Raw genomic sequence first — 21166 nt, 5'->3', positions numbered from 1 at the left:
GTTATTAGTCTCATATTGCATTTGTTTTTTATCCCACAAAAAAATGCACTCATTTTATGTTTGTTCCTCTCTCTGACTCATTTCACTCAGCATAATACTCTCCAAGTTTATCCATTTGTAAGTGAATTTCATGACTTCATTTTTCCTGATGGCTGCGTACTACTCCATTGTGCAGTTGTATCATAGTATCTTTATCCAGTCATCTGTTCTTGGTCACTCAGGTTGTTTCCAGATTCTGGCTATTGTGAATTGTCCTGAAATGAACATAGAAGTGCAGATGGTGTTTCTGCTGTGTGTTTTGCATTCCCGGGGTGTATTCCCAAACCTCTCTCTAATGCCAGGCACAAAAATCAGAATAAATGGATTAAAGACTTTAATTTAACCTTAATGAAGGACCTGAATCCATAAGGTACATGGAGAAAAATGTAGTCAGAACCTTCCATAATATTGAAGCTAAAGGCATCTTCAAAGATGAAACACCACTGACAAATAGAAGCAAAGTAAAACAAATGGGACTACATTAAACTAAGAAGATTCTGCACCTCAAAAGAAATAATGACCATGAATTTAAAGCCTTTTAGCAGAATTTTAAAAGGACCAAGTATGTAAGCTCTGTTTAATACTGAACGGAACATAATTCAAACCCGAATCTGAGTGGTATTCAGTGTCAAGTCATAATAATTCTCTGTGATAATGAGTTGGAAATTATAAAATGTCTTTGTTGCCTCAAAATGAGACATTTTTCTTTTTTTCCACAGCAATGAATTGTTCAGCTGAAGAGGTTGAAAATGACCACAGCCCAGAAACACTCACTAAAAAACTGTCTGAAGTATGCCAGTTACGGAGAGACATTGATGAATTAAGGACTACAATATCTGACCGCTATGCTCAGGACATGGGAGACAACTGCATTACCCAGTGATCAAGTGTTGGTCGTACAGCAATAATGACCCACTGTTAAATGCTGCTGTGTCACAATTCTTCACATTTCTTTTTAGTAGCCATAATGGAAAGTTGCAAGTCACTGTATTACTTGCACATAGGGTTTTTTTTTGTTTGTTTGTTTTTGGGGTTTTTTTTTGTTTCGTTTTTGTTTTGTTTCTGTAGATAATTTTGCTGGGGTTGGGGCAAGTGAGGTTTTTTCTTAGGAATTTATCTGATCAGGTCATAAATTTGAATTACCATTTGAACAATCTGATAAAGTCTACAAGAAAAAAATATATTGTCAAACTACTGATTATAGGACCAAGCTGTGAAGAGTATCCTTTGGATAAAAGGGTTAGGATTTATTTTAATCCTATAGTTTGTGTGTGTGTTCATGTGTGATCGGTCACAAAATTAGAGGAATTTCTCCCATCAAAGCTTCTAAGAAAGGCACACTGCTAATTCTTCATTTCTTTTCTTTTTTCTATAAGCTTTTTTGAACTTTGGGTTTTCAAGGACTGGCTAAACAAGAATTCCAACAGCAGGAAAGTCTTAAAACAGTGATAAAGTAGGTAAAACCATTTGTACTTTAAACAGTCTCTATACTGCTGATGAGGTTGTAGGGTTGTGTTGATTCTAATACTATAGATATGTCAGCTGCTTTATCCAGTGACATACAGCTATAAAAATTTGATATGATGATTTATTTATTTACCATTGCAATATATATGTATATATATATTACAATGTAGTTGAACAAAATTTGAACTAATTTTAATATAGTACCATTAGCAGATTTTTGTTTTTATGTCACACAGATTATTGGTGTTGAATAAAGCCATATATATTCAGCATTATCCTTATAGGGTCTGAGGTCATAGAAAAGAAAAACACAGTGACTCTGGAACAATAGCAAATTTTGATAAATCAAAATATCATACATTAAAATTTTAAGATCTTTAAATCTATTTAAAGTTGAAACTACTCTAACAAAAAAGCCAGTTTGTATATCTGAATTATTATTTATAGCTAAATTATTGCTAGCCTAAAGTAAGATCTAAACCTAGATGATATTTCAATCCCTTTTATATGGTAAAGAATTTTTATTAAATGAAAGGTTTGTGAATAAAACGGACCAGGTTGGTTTTTCTGAATGCGATATCACTAAGTTACTAATTTGTAAGTAGATGTGCATACTATAACTTAAACTTCCAAATCTATTTTTCTGTTTCAGTTGGAAAGTCTTTTAACATCAGAGCACTTTGCATTCCTGGAAGGATAACTGTAGTAATCATTGTCCTTTTACAGAATTTGGTTGATTGTGTGATGCAGTCAGGTCTTATTTAGGTTATGACTAAAGAAGTAGAAGGAGTAAGGATTATGAGTCAAGCAGGAAAGAGCAGATTCTTTGTGTTTTTTTTTCTTGCCAGGCTTGCATGAAAGATGAAATGTTTTTCCATAAATATTTTCAAGACAAGACCTTCAAGGAAGATGCCCAAGAAGGCATTCTGTTCAAAATTTACATACAGTTCTTGATAAGTTACCTTACTGGTCAGCAGTCAGCCACAATGCATTGTACGACATCAAACTATCATTCTTATCAGTGCCTACGTCCTCCCAGCTTTTTATACTTCTAGGATCTGGGCCCTAAGAAATCAGTGTGTTGTAGTGATTCTGCATCCCATGGTGCCTGACCTACTAAGAAAGGCCTTAGTCACTGGTCTGAACTTGACTTTCTAATGTGTACATTTGTCTTTTAATGTTAAATGTGGTTTCAAGACAATCAATCAGGGAGTTGTGCATTCGTACCAAAATATGATGCAAAGAATTCTACTTTGTAAAAATTAGTATTTGTAAAAATGGCCCTGTAGTAGATAATTCCTTAGATAGATAATTCCACAAGTGCAGTACACATTTTTCCATTCTCTGAATCAAATCCATCCCTCCAATCACATGTGCCACAATTTTGGAAATAAGGTACCCTAAGATGATAATAATAAATGGGCAGATAAGCAGAATGGGGTCTTAAGGTTCTTAAATGTTTTGTAGGTTTTTAAGTATAATTTAGAGTTTTATGGTTTTTGTCTTAAACTTTCACTTCATTTATTTTTATATATAATATGTACATTTTTGTTTTATGGCTTATATGCGGGTAAATTTTGATTTTTTTAAAGAATTAGTTTTCTAAAACTTAGAGAATTTAATTCACATCTTGAGATTAAAAAAATATATCTTTTGTTTTTTTGGAGTTATGCCTGGTGGTATGGGCTTCTCCTGGCATCATTCCCCCCACAGTCTCGGGGGACCCTGGAGTACCTTGGATCAATCCCAGAGCTTCCTTGCTTGCAAAACATGCACACTAGCCTTTGAGCAATTTCTTTGGCTCCTCATTTTTTTAATTAAATAGAAAATTAAGCAGTTGCTGCATATGTTCTTCAGTTTCCAAAATACATGGTCTCCCCACCACCACCAAAAGAGGGAATTAGGATATGATAGTTTAAATATAACCCTGAATTATAAAATGTAATCTATTGAAACCTGTAGTCCGTGAAAAAGGCTTAGATATAATTTGGAGAGGAAATAAAGATAGTAGTAATCTCATTTATTAGTAGCCTATTACTATAGTATACTATAGGCTACTAATAAATGAGATTACTACTATCTTTATTTCCTCTCCAAATTATATCTAAGCCTTTTTATTAGTAGCCTATTACTTTTTTTTATTAGTAGCCTATTACTATTACTAGTTAGTAATAGGCTACTAATTAGTACTAGTTAGTCTAATTTAATTTTAATTTTTAAGCAGTTATACTCTCCCAGCCTCTTGTGTAGAATAGAATATTAGTGTCTCATTGAGAGAAATGTTTTACTTTGCCCAAGTAAATGAGCAAATAGAAACACGAAGTACCTTGTCCTGGTTTGAAGTACGACATTCTCAAAAGTTATTACAGTGATACATGCCTGAGGTGAAAAGTATCCCAAAATTTAAAGTAAATCAGTAAAATTTCCTTATCTTTGCTGAATGAAATGCTTATCTTCATAGGATGTTTGCAGATGCTACTTATATTAATAAGAAAATGCTCATGCAGCTTTAACAATTTCTTTTTATGGGGGGCATTGCAAATTGAGTTTTTCTTCCTTAGTCATATTAAAATAGGAATGAAGTAACAGTTTACACAGTAAAAGACCCGAATTACCTATGTGATAATTAAGTTATAGGCACAGTAGTTTTCATTTGATGTCAGAAAAATGAATGACTTCTGTTAGATTTTAGTAAATTTCCAGTAGCCTCTACTTTTTAAAAGCATAAATATTGACTAAGTGATAAATACCAATTGATTTTAAGTGTGGCCCTTTTATATCTGATATAGGATTTAATGGTTAATTTTAACGGTATTTTAGTGAAACTTATTTTGGTCATGGCAATTTATTAAGCTGAATTAGACTTCTTTCAGTAGTTAAAGACAATCTCAAGGGCTGGAAAGTGTTGCTGAAATTGATATTGTGCATTTCTGATCTGCTATTGAATTTATAAATTAATTTTGTCATAGTTCAAGATTTAGTAGTAGGAAATTTCTTAGAGGATATTTTTTAAAAAACTACTTCATTGGGAAGATGCTCTTTTAATAACATGTTCATTAAATAATATAGTGGCTGAGAACTTGGACTCTATTTTTATAATAGCATAGTTACTGCTCCAGGCACTCCTTTAATGGGAATTATTGGCATTCTCTTATGTAGATTTCTATCACTGTAAATATGTAATTATGATAATAATTCTCACAACCACTCTCATTCAGACTATTTCATTTGAAACTGCTAATAGCTATAGTTCTCAAAGAAAAAGTTAACGCTTAGCTTTTTTGACAATTTCTTTTCCACAAAACAAGTGAAACTCTTTCATTATTTGATATAGAAAATAAAATTTCCAGCTTCACCCCAAGATGCAATATGGCATATTTCTGTATAATATTATACAATCTAATCATGAAGGGGAAAACATTGTGAACTTTTTCTTAAACAAAGTATATCATCAATCTAGCTTCAAATCAGTAAGTCATTAACAACACTTATTAAACCAACACAGAGAGAACCTTTTGTGCCTTTTTGCCTGCAGTAAGTATTCATTTCTATTTTATACCAACTGTGTTGATAATTATTGCACCTTGTTTTTCTGTAAATAAAAATTGATTAGGAATATTTCAAAAGCAAGGAGCAGTTTTTTATTGCTAAGTACTCTAGTGAACAGGAGGAGAAGATGTCTCACATAAATGTCTTCGGAGCCTAGTCTTTTCTCTAGTAGGTGACTCTTTGGAATGTAGTCATTTATGTGTATATGTGTACATGGATGTATAGCATTTAAATATATAAACATAAAATTCAGCATCACATTTGTGTGATGACAATAGTAGTAAGGTGCTAGGTGATTGCATTAAAAGCACAGCAGAGTATATAATCAGTCACTATGACTGGTAGTTTTTGTTAATTAGGTTCAGTTTCTGAACTACCCAGAATACCTCATGTGTAAATACAGTGGTCATGACTAATTGAAATACAGTTATTGTAAAAAGAATATGAAGCCACTGGTTGGCTTATGCCTTCTGATCTATCTTTTGCCTCTTTTTTGTAAAGGGGTTGGGTTTTTGTTTCTGTTTTTGTTTTTTAAGTAGGGTTTACAGCTAGAATTTTGAATGCCAAAGTTCTATTTATTAAATTAAAATTTTTTCAATGTTAATGGCTAAGTATTTTTCCACTGGACTATTGTTTGTTGATGTTGGAATTTGTATTTACAGAGAAATAAATTTTTTATAAAATGATTTGTCTTTTAAGTGCCTAATGTTAATAATATAAGAATGTTTGAAATTCACTCTATGACAAGGTTGTGCTGAATTGACTTTTAGGTAAATGCATCATATAAATACATTCAAAAATCAATGACTAGAACAAGGATCTTATAGTTTCTTTTTAGTTACTAAAAAGTTTTTTGCTTCTAGTATCTTCACAGACATTTGTTTTAATTTTTAATTTTTTTGGTTTTGGAGACCACACCTGGAGGTGCTAGGGCTAACTCCTGGATCTGTGCTGGTGGTGCTCAGGAGACCATGTAGTGCCAGGGTTCTAATCAGAATTGGTCCTGTGCATGGCAAGCTCCCTACCAATAGTACTATCTCTCTGCCTTGTGGTTGGGAGGTGAGAGGCTCTATTGTAATGACAGTTACTATACGTATAAAGGCATATCTCTATCATTTTTAACTGTTGGCTATATGGCTCCTTTGAATACCCAAGTTCCTATTTAAATTAAAATTCTTTTTATTATTCTGTATTTTCTGTAGTGCTGAATATTTCTTGCCCTTCCCACCTTCTAATCAAAAGTTGAAGCATCACAGAAACTTAAACAAATAAGGCCTTGTTAAAAACTTACTCTGCAGGGAGCAGCCTCGACATCTCTGCTTTGTAGTTTTCCAGCAAGATCCATAAGAGTGTCTCTGTGGATAGTGGCCATATCCTTGTTCTGACATGCATGGATTGAAGTCTCAATATACATAGGAACTTGGTTCATATTTGAGTTAACAAAATATATTTCCAGTTCCTCCACCTTGGCACTGCTTTATCACAATTTAAACTAGACATATAATTCAGTTAACATCTAATTCAGGTTGTAAAAAGGACCACTATGGAAAGTGTGCATCACAAACTATTTAGGTTGTAACGTTAATGACTTAGAATAGGCGTAAAGGATAATATAAAGCAGAGTGAATAGAGTCCAAAAATGTTCCTAAGGGTCTTTCTAAGATTGTAAAGTTATTTCTCCTTCAAATAAAAGGATTTTTCTTTTGATATGATGAAAACAAACACCAACCAAAAAAAAATGGCTAAGAACTTTTAATAGGGTACATTCAGTGATTTTGCCAGTAATTTGTCTTCTTTTTATGCCAACTCACTTTGCAATACTATATAAAACAGCAGATACTTAAGAAGAAGTGTGAAAAAGGCAGTGATAAAAGAGACAGTAGAGCTAATATTTTACAAATGAATAGCACTCTAATGTCATTTAAGACATTTTCTTTGATTAGAGAAGATTCTGTTTGAGGGCGTAAGTTATGAAAAGTTTCTAAAATGTTTAAGTAAAGCTGTTGTCCCTGATAAAAAGTTGGCATATAACAAAAGAGAAAAATCTATTTTAGCCAGCCTGATTTTATTTAAACATGATTGTACATATGTATGTACAATCATATATATTGATTCCCTTGCAATAGAAGTTTTATGACCCAGAAATCTCACTCTCAGTGTTTTCTTGGGATAAACACAGGCATACGCCTAAAAAATAGACTTATAGAAGAATGCTTACAGCATTTTTATTCGTAATAACCTCAATCTTGAAATAGTTCATATTGATATCTGTTGGTAAGAGTTCTATCTATATTCAAAGTTCTGTCTGTATTCTTTTACTAAACTTGGGTAAAATTGTTAATTCTCTATGGTTTTTGGAAAAAGTTTTTGTAGTGCTTTAATACACTACAAAGCAACAGATAATTGCTAGAAAAAAAAAAAACACCTTTATTTTCCCTTCCCCAAAATACTGCTTTTTGTTTGCTGCTACATGTGATTCATGTTCTCCATAGTCCATCCTTCTAAAACTTGGGGGGCAGAGGGGAAAGCATGCCAGGCAGTGCTCAGAACATAATTCTGGCTCTGCACTTAGGACTTATTACTACTGGGGATCAGGCTATCATATGTGTTCTGGAGATCAAACCCAGTTGGCCATTCACAAGGCAAGTGTCCTTTTCACTGTACTATCTTGCTGGCCTAAAATGAAATTTTCTTAGAAAGGAAATTAAATTGTTTACTTGCTGGCTTCCCATCAGACTGAGCTCTTTTATGACAGACACAGTATATTTTATTAAACTTTGTATTTAATGAATAACAGGGATATACTAACTTCCAGAGATGTGCAAATATCTGTCCTTACCACTTGGAAGGAACAGCTTTATCTCCAAGGAGAAAACTTGGTCTTTAAAGCATAGGTCACTATTAAGGCTGTGGAACTTTTTGTGGAACATGGTAAGTCTTAGGAAAACTCCATTTTTCTTCCTCTTGGACGTCTTATCAATTTGTCTTGTAACTGCACTCTTCTTTACCTTTATGGGCGCAGTTTACAGGATCAGAAGCAGATTCTCATCCCAGCGCTGCTGGAGCCTTACAATCTTATCAGACCTTAGGTTAGCTATGTAGGTTTTATAAGGCAAATGCATGGCCTGACTTAAAAGAGGAAATAAATGTCAGCTTAAAAATTGAGTGCAGGGTGGGGCTAGAGCAATAGCACAGTGAGTAGGGCGTTTGCCTTGCACTCGGCCGACCCGGGTTCGATTCCCAGCATCCCATATGGTCCCCTGAGCACCACCAGGAGTAATTCCTGAGTGCAGAGCCAGGAGTAACCCCTGTGCATCGCCGGGTGTGACCCTAAAAGAAAAATTGAGTGCAGGGGCCAGAGCAATAGAACAGCATGTAGGGTGCTTGCCTTGCACATGGCCAACCTGGGTTCGATCCCCAGCATCACATATGATCCTCTGAGCCTTGCCATGAGTAATCTTTGACTGCAGAGTCAGGAGTAAGCCCTGAGCACATCCAGGTGTGACCTCAAGAAAAACAACAACAAAAAATGGAATGCAATTGCATCTAATTTAAGTTTTACAAATGCACAAATCTTAATAATGATAATTTAGACAAATGGTGAAGCTGGCATCAATACCAAGGTAATTTATTTTTTTATGCCTACATGGATTATTTCATAACACAAATGGTTAAAGTTGTTTAATGGCTTGTGATGACTACAAAGCAATGTGAAAGAAATATATCTTCCATATTGTCATTGTCATTAACCAAAATTTGAGCAAATGCCTAGTACCAGGACCTTGCAAAAATTATTCAGTTATCTCTTAATGTAATACTCCATGATATGGCATCCCCACTCAGCCAAAAGTGTTTGAGGAATAGGTGTAATATGTTGTCTAAGCTGAAGTCTCTTTTAAGAGACCAAACTGAAGTAAGAACTAGCCAAGACCCCAGTCTGACTCTGATACTAGTCTTTCTCTTGTTGCAGTTTTGTGTATTTACAATATAAACTCCTGACTAACCTGATTTCTCAGTTTTTGTAAGTTTTACTTAATTCCAAGAAACCTGCTGATTTTTTTTTCCTAAGTTACTATTCATATTGGTTTCCTATCGCCACTGGAAATTACCACACATTTATTTGTTATAACAAACTCAGTTATAAAAACAAAAAACCACCCTCAATTATCTTCCAGCTCTGCAGTTCAGAACTCTACAGTGGTTTTCATTGAATTTAAATGAAGGTGTTGCAAGACAATTTTCTCTGGAGAACCTACCAATATGTGTCTTTGCTCATTCTGTCTTACAAAGACTCTCCCTTACAGAGAGTCACATAATGGCTTCATAGCCTAATGTCTCTTCAAAGCCAGTAATTCCTCGCACACTACCATTTATATTTTTTTTTTCTCCTTTGCCACCATCTTTCCCCCAACCTTTTTGGGAGAAGTGAGTTTGGGCCACACATTGTGTGTTCAGTCCAGCAGTGCTCAGTATCATAATGCTAGAGAGCAAGCTCACATTACCCACAGGCAAATTGCATGCTCCCACCCTTTTGGCTATCTTCCTAGCCCCTATCTGTGTAAATTTCTACTGGGTGTTGTTTCATATTATTTAAGTCTTATGCTCTCAGTTTTGATATGTTTTTAATTGAAATAACATGATATAATTTTCAGCTGGTCTTTTTAAAAATCATTGTGTACATGCTATGTTAAGATCATCAATAAAATTTTATTTTTTATGCCATTTATTTTTCATTGTGGTCTTCATATATATAAGAAAACATTCAAGCATGATTTCCTATTCTGGATAATGTTGGATTATTCAGAAAACGTTAAAATTTGTCATTTGCATAACAAGGACAATTAGGTCACAAGATTCACTTGATTTACAGAAATCTAAAGTAAAGCATTTTTCAAGGCTTTTCTTCCTAAGAAAGCGGTGATTCCCATATTTTCCTCCTAACCCAGGCAATTGTGAGCTATGTCCTATGGGCCATATCTAGATCCTGGTTTTCTAAGAAATGTTTCATTATTATATCATTATACCCATTTATTTATTTATTGCTGAAGACCACTGCAGTGGCAGAACTGGTCTATTTGTAGAGTCTATGTAATAGTTTTAGCCCAAATTACATGCTATTTATTATTAAAATTATAATATAAGTTTAAATTATAATTCATATTATGGAAACATTTTGCTGACTTCTGTCATAACCATAAGGGTAACTGAGCTTCTCTGCTTCTGATATTTCTCTTCCAGATACGTCAGATAGCCTGAAGTATGAAGCAGCTCCAAAACCCAGAATAATCACTTCCAGTTTATTTCTTTTACAGGATCTTGAATTAAAAAAAAATACTGCATCATTAGCTCTCTGATATCTTCAAGAAGAGTTTTACTGAGCCTGTTTATTTTCTGTGGGGTGGTGTTCGGGACTTTGGGATTTGCTGTTACTAGAAGCAGAATTCTATACTTTGAGCACATTTTGCAATCAGGTTCTAAACAAATGAAAGCTAAAAGTATTCTACCATCGTTTTATTAGTTTAAGTATTGTTTTTCAGGAATATTGTTGTTTGTTGCCTTAACCTTTGTCTTATTATTTGCTACATTAAGGTAGGGTCGACTTACTCTAGACTTGATTTTTGTACTTAAAAGAACTGTTATCACTGCACAACACTCACTTCATAGATTTTAATGGTGCGTTTAAGATCTTCCTTCTTTCTGATCTATCCTATACAGAATAATATTCAAAATGACCACACTCTAATCAAGTGCCTCTAAACCTTTCAGTGATTTCCCATTATTTAACATCCTTAACCTGGCATTCAGTGTTCTACTTGTATTGTCTGGAACATAAACGTCAGTCAAAATGGGCACTCATTAAAGCTCAAAAAATTCTGCCTCTCCCAAGCAAACAATACTTCTTTCATATTTAGAAAAAAACCCTTTAATTTCCTATTTTTAAAATTAAGTTCATATGGGATTTTGTCTAATCATATATTTATGCTTGCTTCAGTTGCTTGTACTTGGTGCACATAAATAAATATGTTCTTCACTGGATCCAAGGTCCTAAATATTTGTTTTGAGTAACTTATTTTTTTTAACATTTATATTAAAGGAAAATCTATAAACTTTCCTATTGGAGGTATTGTAAATTGTATTTCTTCACAATTGTTTGAATCCATAAAGTTAATAAGGCTATTTCTAACTTTGGAGTGACTAGGTAATAATGACTAAATAAGGTGGTTATCAGATATGATTTTAATGGATTCCTTGTTGATGTTCTAAACTTAGTAGCAGTTGAGTAATTTAAATGTTAATTCCTATTTTTAATTCTCAAATACACTATGTCTCCCATAAGAATTGAAGTATTCTAAACATTTAATACCCACTATTCTACTAATATCCAAGTAGTTTGTTGGTTTAAGGACCATACCCAAGAATGCTCAGGGCTTACTTGTGGCTCTGTGCTTGGGGATTACTCTTGATGGTGTTTGGGGAATATATGTAGTGCTGAGAGTTAAACCCAGGTTAGTTGCATGCCAGACAAGTATTAACCACCGTAATATCTCTATAAATATTTGTTGTCTTTTTATTTATTTCTGATTTGGGAGTCACCACCAGTACTCAGATCGGACATCTAGCTCTGTGCTCAGGGATCCTACCTAGCAGGGCTTGGAGGAACTATATGTGATTCTGTGGATTGGACCCAGGTTGGCTTTGTGTGAGTCAAATGCCTTACCTGCTGTACAGTCTCTGATCTTGTTTATTTGTTCATTTTTGTCACTATTACTATGGTATCCATACCCATTTATGCAGTGCTTGGATTAAGTCACAGACCTGGTACATTCAAGGCAAGTGTTTTTATCACTTCAGACACATCCCTGACCTCATTCTCTGGACAATTTTATCAGTAATAAACACCTTTTAGAATGATTAAGAATCCAGAGGAATAGGTATACAGTATGTGCTTGATAGAGTATAAACTTTAAATTTTCTGTTCTAAAATTTCCAATTTCCTAATGAGGTCACCATCAATCCTCTTCATAAATAACTTTTTTTATTATGAATGGCATCATTATTTATTGTAGAGTATTTGAAAATATGCATATATATCAAACACATACATTGATTAAATATATATCACATGCCTACATATAAAGACATACAATAAAAAATTAAACAACCCATAAGGATAATGATATTTTAATAGTCTGGTACACTCAACTTTAGTTTCAAGACCTATCCATGATTTTTATTCATAAATAATGAAAAAGAAGGAAGAGAAATTTAAAAAGGAATCGCACCCACCATTCTTCCCGAGAAAAATCAAGTACCTGGTAACCAGATTGGCAGTAAAAGGTGATAAACTTATAAAATTAAAATTTAAAGTCACTTTTAAAGGATATAAAGGAAAGAGGAGGAATATTCCCAAAATTGGTATTGTTGGGTAATACTTAAGCTCAATTTCTATTTTTCTGAGGAATGCACCTACTGTTTTTCAAAGAAGGCTGGACCAGTCAGCATTCCTACTAATAATGAATGATAGTCCCTTTCTCCCCACATCCAGTCCAGCACTGGTTGGTCTTGCTCTTTTGGATGCTTATCAGTCTCTGTTGTGTAAGATGATATCTCATTACTGTTTTGATTTGCATCTGCCTGATGATTAGCTATGTAGAGCGTTTTGTCATGTGTCTTTTAGCCATTTATATTTTTTCTTTGAGGAAGTTTCTGTTCATCACTTCTCATCAATTTTATGAGATTGTATTTTTTTCTTGTAAATTTCTACCAGTGTCATATATCTTTTTTCCCTTTTATTATTTTATTTCATTTTTTTATTGAGTCACCATGTGGAAATTTACAAAGCTTTCAGATTTAAGTCTCAGCATTGTCTCAGTCTTATACAATGCTCGAACACCCATCCCTTCACCAGTGCACATATTCCGCCACCAAGAATCACAGTATCATAAATAACTTGTGGGTTATTTGAGTCACTAATAAAAATAATTGAGTTCTATTTCTTTAAACTAAACCCCTAATAATTCTTATTGACACATGACAATCTGTATATAAAGCAACAACTAATAGATCAGGTACTACTGAGGCAGAGCTAAAAAAAAAGATGCTTAGAAAAGATTATTATTTTCAATGGAGAATAATGTAATGGAATACTAAGGAATGATGAGGACACCAAGACTTATTCTCATTGAGCTATCCCTTATTGGCATCAGAAATGATTTGCTTTTTAATTCAGAATAAAACTGATAATAACTTTTTCTGTACAAACAGCAGAGGATGTTGTGAAATACCCTCTTAAATTCAATGCTAGTATTTGACCTTCAATAAATTTAGGGCAAGAGTCAATCAAAGACAGATGTGGAGAAGAAATGGTGAAGCAAAAATCCCACTAAAGTACTCAAGAAGAGCACTACTGGTAGATGGAAGAAATACTGTTATTATGAATGAAGATATGTTAAGGGAATTGATTATTCCAAAAACTCAGTATTCTCTAACTATTGATTCACACATTGATGTCAAACATTTAACTCACCCTAAAATTCTTTCAATAGTTTTTGTGTTAAATTTTTACTTCTAACTTTACAAAAATATTGCACAGAAAATTGCACATTCTCCTAGCACTTTTTTTTTTTTTTTGCTTTTTGAGCCACACCCGGCGATGCACAGGGGTCACTCCTGGATTTGCACTCAGGAATTACCTCTGGCAGTGCTCAGGGGACCATATGGTATACTGGGAATCGAACCTGGGTCGGCAGCGTGCAAGGCAAATGCCCTACCCGCTGTGCTATCGCTCCAGCCCCTCTCCTAGCACTTCTGCATATGGTTTTATTTTCTTTATTATTTACATTTCTGCACATGGTCTTATTCTTTTATTATGAACATATTTAACATTTCTCAAATAACATATTTCTTACAACTGATGACATATATAGATGTTATTAACATTGTAAGTAGTCTAGAATTTAAGGCTTTGAATGATGCTGTGAGTTTTGAATAATTTGTAGTGTTCTATATCCACTGTATGCCATAAAAATTCTCTGTGCTCTATCTATTCTTGTTCCCAGAAGTCCTCTTAAGTCACAGATACATGGCTGGAGCGATAACTTAGTGGGTAAGTCATTTGCCTCGCACAAACCAACACAGGTTTGATTCAGGCCACCAAGAATATCTCGCCCGCACAGTAGAGCCTGGGAAGCTACCCGTGACGTATTCGATATGCCAAAAACAGTAACAAGTCTCACAATGGAGACAGTACTGGTGCCCACTTGAGCAAATCAATGAACAACGAGAAGACAGTGACAGTCTTTTGCTTTTTGGATCACACTTGACAATGCACATACGTTACTCCTGGCTCTTCACTCAGGAATTACTCCTGGCAGTGCTCCGGGACCATATGTGATGCTGGGGATCGAACCCAGATCGGCCACGTGCAAGGCAAATGCCCTACCCACTGTGCTATTGCTCCAGCCCCAAAGTCACAGATATTTTGACCTACACTATTGTATTGATTTTTCCAGTATGTCATATAGTTGGAATCTTATGTAACTTATTGGACTGGCTTTCATCACAATGAATATTTTTTCAAATCTTCCAGCATTTGATAGATTATTTCTTTATCATTGAATATTTCATTACATGGATATATCATAGTTTTTAATTCGCTTTTTGAAAGATACTTGACTGTTTCCAGATTTGGGAAATTTTCAATAAATCTGAAATAAATGATATGAAGATAGTGTATGGATATACATTTTCTTTTTTTAGATGCTTTTAATTGAATTTTTAATTGTATTTTTAAATTGAATCACCATGAGATATAGTTACAAGCTTTCATGTTTGAGTTACAATCACACAATGATCAAACACCCATCCCTTCACCAGTGCACATTCTCGACAACCGGTATCCCCAGAAAACCCCCACTTTCCCACCTTCTGCCTGCCTGCATGGCAGACAACATTCCTCATACTCTCTCTCTACTTTTGGGCTTTATGGTTTGTAATGCAGATACTGAGAGATTATCATGCTTGCTCCTTTATCTACTTTCAGCACACTTCTTTCATCCCGACGGATTCCTCTAATCATCATTCTCTTAGTGATCCCTTTTTTATTTCAGCTGCCCTCAACTCCTACCATCCCACCTGCTCATGAGGCAGGTTTCCAGCTATGGATCAATCTTCCTGGCCCTTGTATCAACTGTCCTTGGGTGTCAGTCTTGTGTTATTTTATACTCCACAAATGAGTGCAGTCCTTCTATGTCTGTCCCTCTCTTTCTCACTCATTTTACTTAGCATGATACTCTCCATGTCTATCCACTTATAAGTAAATTTCATGACTTCATCTCTCTTTACAACTGCATAGTATTCCATTGTGTAGATGTACCAAAGTTTCTTTAACCAGTCGCCTGTTCTCGGGCACTTGAGTTGTTTCCAGATTTTGGCTATTGTGAACAGTGCTGTATTGAACATACAGGTGCAGATGTCATTTCTACTGTGCTCTTTTGCACCCTCGGAATATATTCCGAGAAGTGGTATTGTGGGGTCATATGGAAGCTCAATTTCAAGTTTTTGAAGGACTCTCCATATTGTTTTCCAAAAAGGCTGGACCATTCGGCATTCCCACCAACAATGAAAGAGCGTCCCTTTTTCCCCACATCCACAACAGCACTGGTTGCTTTTGCTCTTTTGGATGTGGGCCAGTCTTCTCTGTGGTGTGAAATGATACCTCATTGTTTTGATTTTCGTCTCCCTAATCATTAGTATGTGGAGCATTTTTTCATGTGCCCTTTGGCCATTTGTATTTCTTCTTTGAGGAAGTTTCTGTTCATTCCTTCTCCCCATTTTTCTATGGGTTGGAGGTTTTTTCCTTGTATAGTCTACTAGTCAGGAGCTAGTCCATTGCTCATGAGCATTGTCTTCGTGAGATTCAGCTGCAGTCCGACCTTTCCACACTCACAGTCGAAGCTGTCCAGCATTCATGCCACTTGGTTAATGTTTGGTATTATTTGAATGATGTCATCAGCGAAGCAGAGGCGGTGTAGTTGCTGACCCTCTATCTTCACTCCCATTATTCCTATTCCAGTCATTACATGACATTCTTGAGGGTGTCACTAAAGAGTTACCATGAAATGGTGTCCCCTGCCAAACCCCTCTCTACATCGACAATCACTTCTTGTAGAATGGTAAGATCCTGGTGGTGAATCTGTAATACAGCTCACAAACAATCCTGATGCACTGAGTTTGAACACATTGTTTGACTAGGGCTTCGATGACCTCTTCAGTCTCAACAGAATCAAAGGCCTTCTTCAAATGAATGAATGTTAAACAGAGCGGCATCTTGAACTCTCATGAAATCTCAATGAGCTTGGTCACTATGTGGATATGGTCAATCGTGTTGAATCCTTTTCTGAATCTGGCTTGCTCACATGGTTGTCCTTTGTCTAGTCTTCTGCCACTCCTATTAAGGATGACTCGAGTGAACAACTTGTAGATGACAGACAACAGGCAGATTGGGTGATAGTTGCCAATGTCTTGGATGTCTCCCTTCTTGTACAACAGAATGGTCCTGCTGATTTTCCATTGGGATGGAAACTTGCATTCAGACAGATAGCGTGTGAAGAGCCGAGCCAGTGTATTGATGAGTACTGGCGGCAGATTCTTCAGGTGTTTGGGTCTGACCTTGTCTGGACCGGGTGCTGTACGCTGCTTTACCAATGAAATGGCGTGTTGGATTTTGGAAGGGAGAACGCTGGGAATGACATCCATCCTGCGGAATTTGGTATGTGGGCAGGTGGACTTGGGTATCAAAGAGATCCAAGTAGAAGTCATGGATAACCCTTTCCATTGCCCATCTGGAAGATGTGATAGATCCATCAGGACGTCAGAGGGCTGTCATATTGGTCTTGTAGTTGGCAAAGGACAGGCGTGTGTTGCGAATACTTTTCCCAGCTTCTGCCACATCGGCCAACATTACTGCTCCTCTCTCTTTGAGGTCTTCCTTTTTTGCTTCTCTAGACAGCTTTGTGAGCTCAGATGATAGCTTGCGATTGCCTGAGGCTCACACCAACCCTGTTGGCAAATGAACTTGAGTTTCTAAGAGAGGTGTCTTTGTGGCTTTCTCTCTCTTGGCATCCCTTGCGCAGTCATGGAGGTGCTGAACCAGTCGATCATATTCTTCGTCAATGTTGTCAATGACGGCATCTTCCCATATTGCTGCAATAGTGCCAAAGAGCTCCCAGTTGGTAGTCGTTCTGGGAGTTCTTTTCTTAATCTTGGCAGCACTTTCTCCCCTCTCCATGAAGTAGAATTTTGCATGAAGTAGACGGTGGTCTGATCCTGTTTAGAATTTTGAGACAACAGCAACATGGGTCTGGCAAAACAGTCAATTGAATATGATGTGGTCAGTTTTGTGGAACTGTCAACCGCCTTCTGAAACTACAAGTTACCATGGATGGTCTTGGTCAACATGATGAACTCAGACAGTCTTTCACTCTGTTCATTCCATTCTAGGCCATGAGTCCTGATGTGGAGTTCTTTGGGCGACCTTCTTGTCCTATCTTGGCATTAAAATCACCAACAATGACCTTGTAAAAGGTGTGGTCTTCTTTATAGAACTTCTCCAACTCCATGTTCATGAAGACAATGTTCATGAGAAGACAATGCTCATGAGAAATGAACTAGTTCCTGACATTCCATTTGCTCTCAATGGAAAGAACATCTCCGAATGCAGCAGTTATGTGTACCTACATCGAGAACTCAACATGATGAATGACCTGGCACCTGAGCTGCGCAGGAGGAAGAGAGTGGCATTGAATGCCTTCAAGAGTGTCGAAGAAGTTGTTAAGAGGACGAAGAACCTCTGGCTCCAGGCATATCTTTTCAACTTCACTGTTATTCCTGCACTAACATTCGCCTCAGAGACCTGGGCCCTATGAAAACAGGATAAGAACGCTATTTGGGTATCCCAAAGAGGAATCAAAAGACCTATGCTTGGAATATCATTTCACTCAACTGAGAGAAGGAATCCAGAGTTCCAACCTCAGTCAACAATTGAGAATCAGGCCAGACAAAGAATGCGATTTGGAGACCACCACTGGAATAGAGCCATTACCGACTGGATTCCATGGTACATCAAAAGAATGCCTGTCCACCCATCTACGAGATGGTCAGACTTCTTCATCAAGACCCTGAACGAACGGTTTGAGGCTCTTTGTGTTCCTGGAGTGAGCAGATACCATTGGGCAACATTAGCACACGACAGGAATGAATGGAGATGTTACTGGCACATGCTGGAGCAAATCAATGAGCAACAGGATGACAAGTGACAAGTGATAGTTCAACTAGTGTTTTGTATATCCTGGATATTAATCCTTTATCACATGGGTATTGGGTAAAAATTCTTTCCTATTATGGGTCTACTTTAAGACAAGACAGGCTCCTTATATACTCAAATTTCAACTGAAAAATGGGACAAAACCCCGTAACAATGATCTCTCAATGTCAATGAGAGCATCAATTAAAAGACACAGTGTAGCACGATGGATTAGAAAATTGAAGCCAACATTCTGCTGCGCGCAAGAAACACATCACAACTGTCAGAGAAAACACAGGCTCAAAGTCAAAGACTGGAAAACAAACCTACAGGCAAACAACTCCCATAGAGAAGCTGGGGTAGCCATCCTAGTATCAGACTACCTTGATTTCAGACTGAAGAAGGTCACAAGAGAGAGTGAAGGTCATTTCTTATTGATAAAGGGGTCTGTACAACAGGAAGAACTAACAATACTAAATATGTATGCACCTAATGAGGGACCAGCAAAGTACTTACAACAACTACTCATAGACTCAAAGAAAGACATTGATAGTAACACAATCCTAGTGGGAGACTTCAACACCGCTTTATCACCTCTTGATAGATCAACCAGACTCAAGCTTAGCAAGGACATACTGCATCTGAGGGAAGAAATGGAAGAAAAGGACTTAGTAGATATATACAGTACACTTCCTCTTCAAAAAGCTGAATACAGATTCTTCTGAAGTGTGCATGGAACATTCTCCAAGGTAGACCACATGCTGAGCCACAAAACATACCTCCATAAAATTAAGAAGATATTGTATCAATGCTCTTCTCAGATCACAATGAGCTGAAATTAGAAAGGAATCACACACACAAACAAAACGAAATCAAACACCTGGAAATTAAATAGCTCAATATTGGACAAGAAATGGCTTAGAAAGGAAATCAAAGAGAAAATCAAAAGATTCCTGGAAACCAATGAACATGAGGACACAAGTTCCAAAACTTATGGAAATAACAAAAGCTGTGTTAAGAGGAAGGTTTATAGCTATACAAGCATTCCTCAGGAAGGAGGAGAGAGCCTACATAAGTAGCCTAACCACACAGCTTAAGAGCTTGGAGAATGACCAACAAAAGGAGCCCAATCCAAACAGGAGGAAGGAAATAAATAAAACTCAGAGCAGAAATTAACGAGATGGAAACCCAAAAACCAATCGAAAGATCAATGAAACCAAGAGCTGATTCTTTGAGAAAATAAACAAGATCGATAAACCTCTAGCAAGACTCACAAAAAAATGGAGAGAAAGCCCTAATTAACCAAATCAGAAATGAAAAGGGGGACATACCACAGAAACTACAGAAATTCAAAGGATTCTCATAAATTACTTTGAGAATCTTTATTCCACGAAACACGAAAACCTCGAGGAAATAGATAAATTCCTAGATTCCTATAGTCTTCCAAGGCTGAACCAAGAACACCCGCAATAACTGAACAGACCTATCACCATCAAGGAAATTGAAACGATAATAAAAAGTCTCCCCAAGCACAAAAGTCCTGGACAGATGGATTCACTAGTGAATTCTTCCAAATCTTTAAAGAGGACTTACTCCTAATCCTCTTTAAGCTTTTCTAGGAATTTTAAGTATCAAAACCACTTTCAAACAGTTTCTATGAAGCAAATATCACCCTGATACCAAAAGCAGACAGAGATACCACAAGGAAAGAGAATTACAGACCAATATCTCTAATGAGCACAGATTCAAAGATCCTCAACAAAATATTAGCAAATAGAATCCAACGACTCATCAAAAAGATCATACACCATGACCAAGTAGGATTCATCCCAGGGATGCAAGTATGGCTTAACATTCACAAATCAGTCAACATAACTCATCATATCAATAAAAGATAATAATAAAAACCATATGATCATATCACTAGATGCAGAGAAAGCATTTGACAAGATTCAGCACCCTTTATAATGAAAACTCTCAGCAAAATGGGCATCAAAGAAACTTTCCTCAAAATAGTCAATGCCATCTACCACAAGCTCACGGCAAGTATCATTCTAAGTGGGGAAAAACTAAAAGCCTTCCTTCTAAGATGGGGCACAAGACAAGGTTGCCCACTTTTGCCACTCCTATTTAATATAGTATTGGAAGTTCTGGCCATAGCAGTTAGACAAAAAAAGATATCAAGGGCATACACATAGTAAAGGAAGAGATCAAGTTATCACTATTTGCAGACGATATGATACTATAATTAGAAAACCCTAAAGACTCTGTAGAAAAGCTTCTAGAAACAATAGGTCAATATAGCAAAGTGGCAGGCTACAAAATCAACACCCAAAAGTCCATGGCTTTCTTATATACAAATAATGAAAAAGAAGAAAGAGGCATTAAAAAAAATCCCTTTGCATATAAGTGGATCAACATGGAAAGCATCATGTTGAGTGAAATGAGTCAGAAAGAAAGAGACAGACATAGAAAGATTGCACTCATATGTGGAATATAATGTAACTGAGAAGTACAAGTTGGCAACGATGCAACTTCTGGCAGATATCTCTCTGGACTTAGTTACTAAAATACTAAATTACAGAAACCCAAAACTGAGAGGCCGCTAAGTGTGGTCACTCGACCTCATACCTCTTCATCCTCAGCAATGGAAAACAAATTATCTAATGCTTCCTTTTCAGCAGGTCTGACTTTAGGGGAGAGACTCTCCAAACAATAATAGTGAGTTTTGTTGAAATATTGTATGCAATCAAAATGAAAGTAAAGTGAAATTTATTAGTTACACAGGCGGGGGGGGCTAAGGGTGGG

At 36.1% G+C, this 21166-nt stretch overlaps 1 protein-coding gene across 2 annotated transcripts in view; it reads left to right on the top strand.

The window, feature by feature from the left end:
* CEP85L (centrosomal protein 85 like) overlaps positions 1-9772 on the top strand; it is a 128817-nt gene extending 119045 nt beyond the window's left edge. For both annotated transcript variants that reach the window (XM_055135900.1, XM_055135899.1), the window contains exon 13: positions 759-9772. In XM_055135900.1, coding sequence (XP_054991875.1) covers positions 759-922 — 164 coding nt within the window. In that variant the 3' untranslated portion in view covers positions 923-9772. The remainder of the gene's footprint in view (positions 1-758) is intronic.
* The last annotated feature ends 11394 nt before the right edge of the window (positions 9773-21166 follow it).

The sequence above is a fragment of the Sorex araneus genome, chromosome 4 (genome assembly GCF_027595985.1).
Source record: "Sorex araneus isolate mSorAra2 chromosome 4, mSorAra2.pri, whole genome shotgun sequence".
NCBI lineage: Eukaryota > Metazoa > Chordata > Mammalia > Eulipotyphla > Soricidae > Sorex > Sorex araneus.
This window is presented reverse-complemented; position numbering and strand designations above follow the sequence as displayed.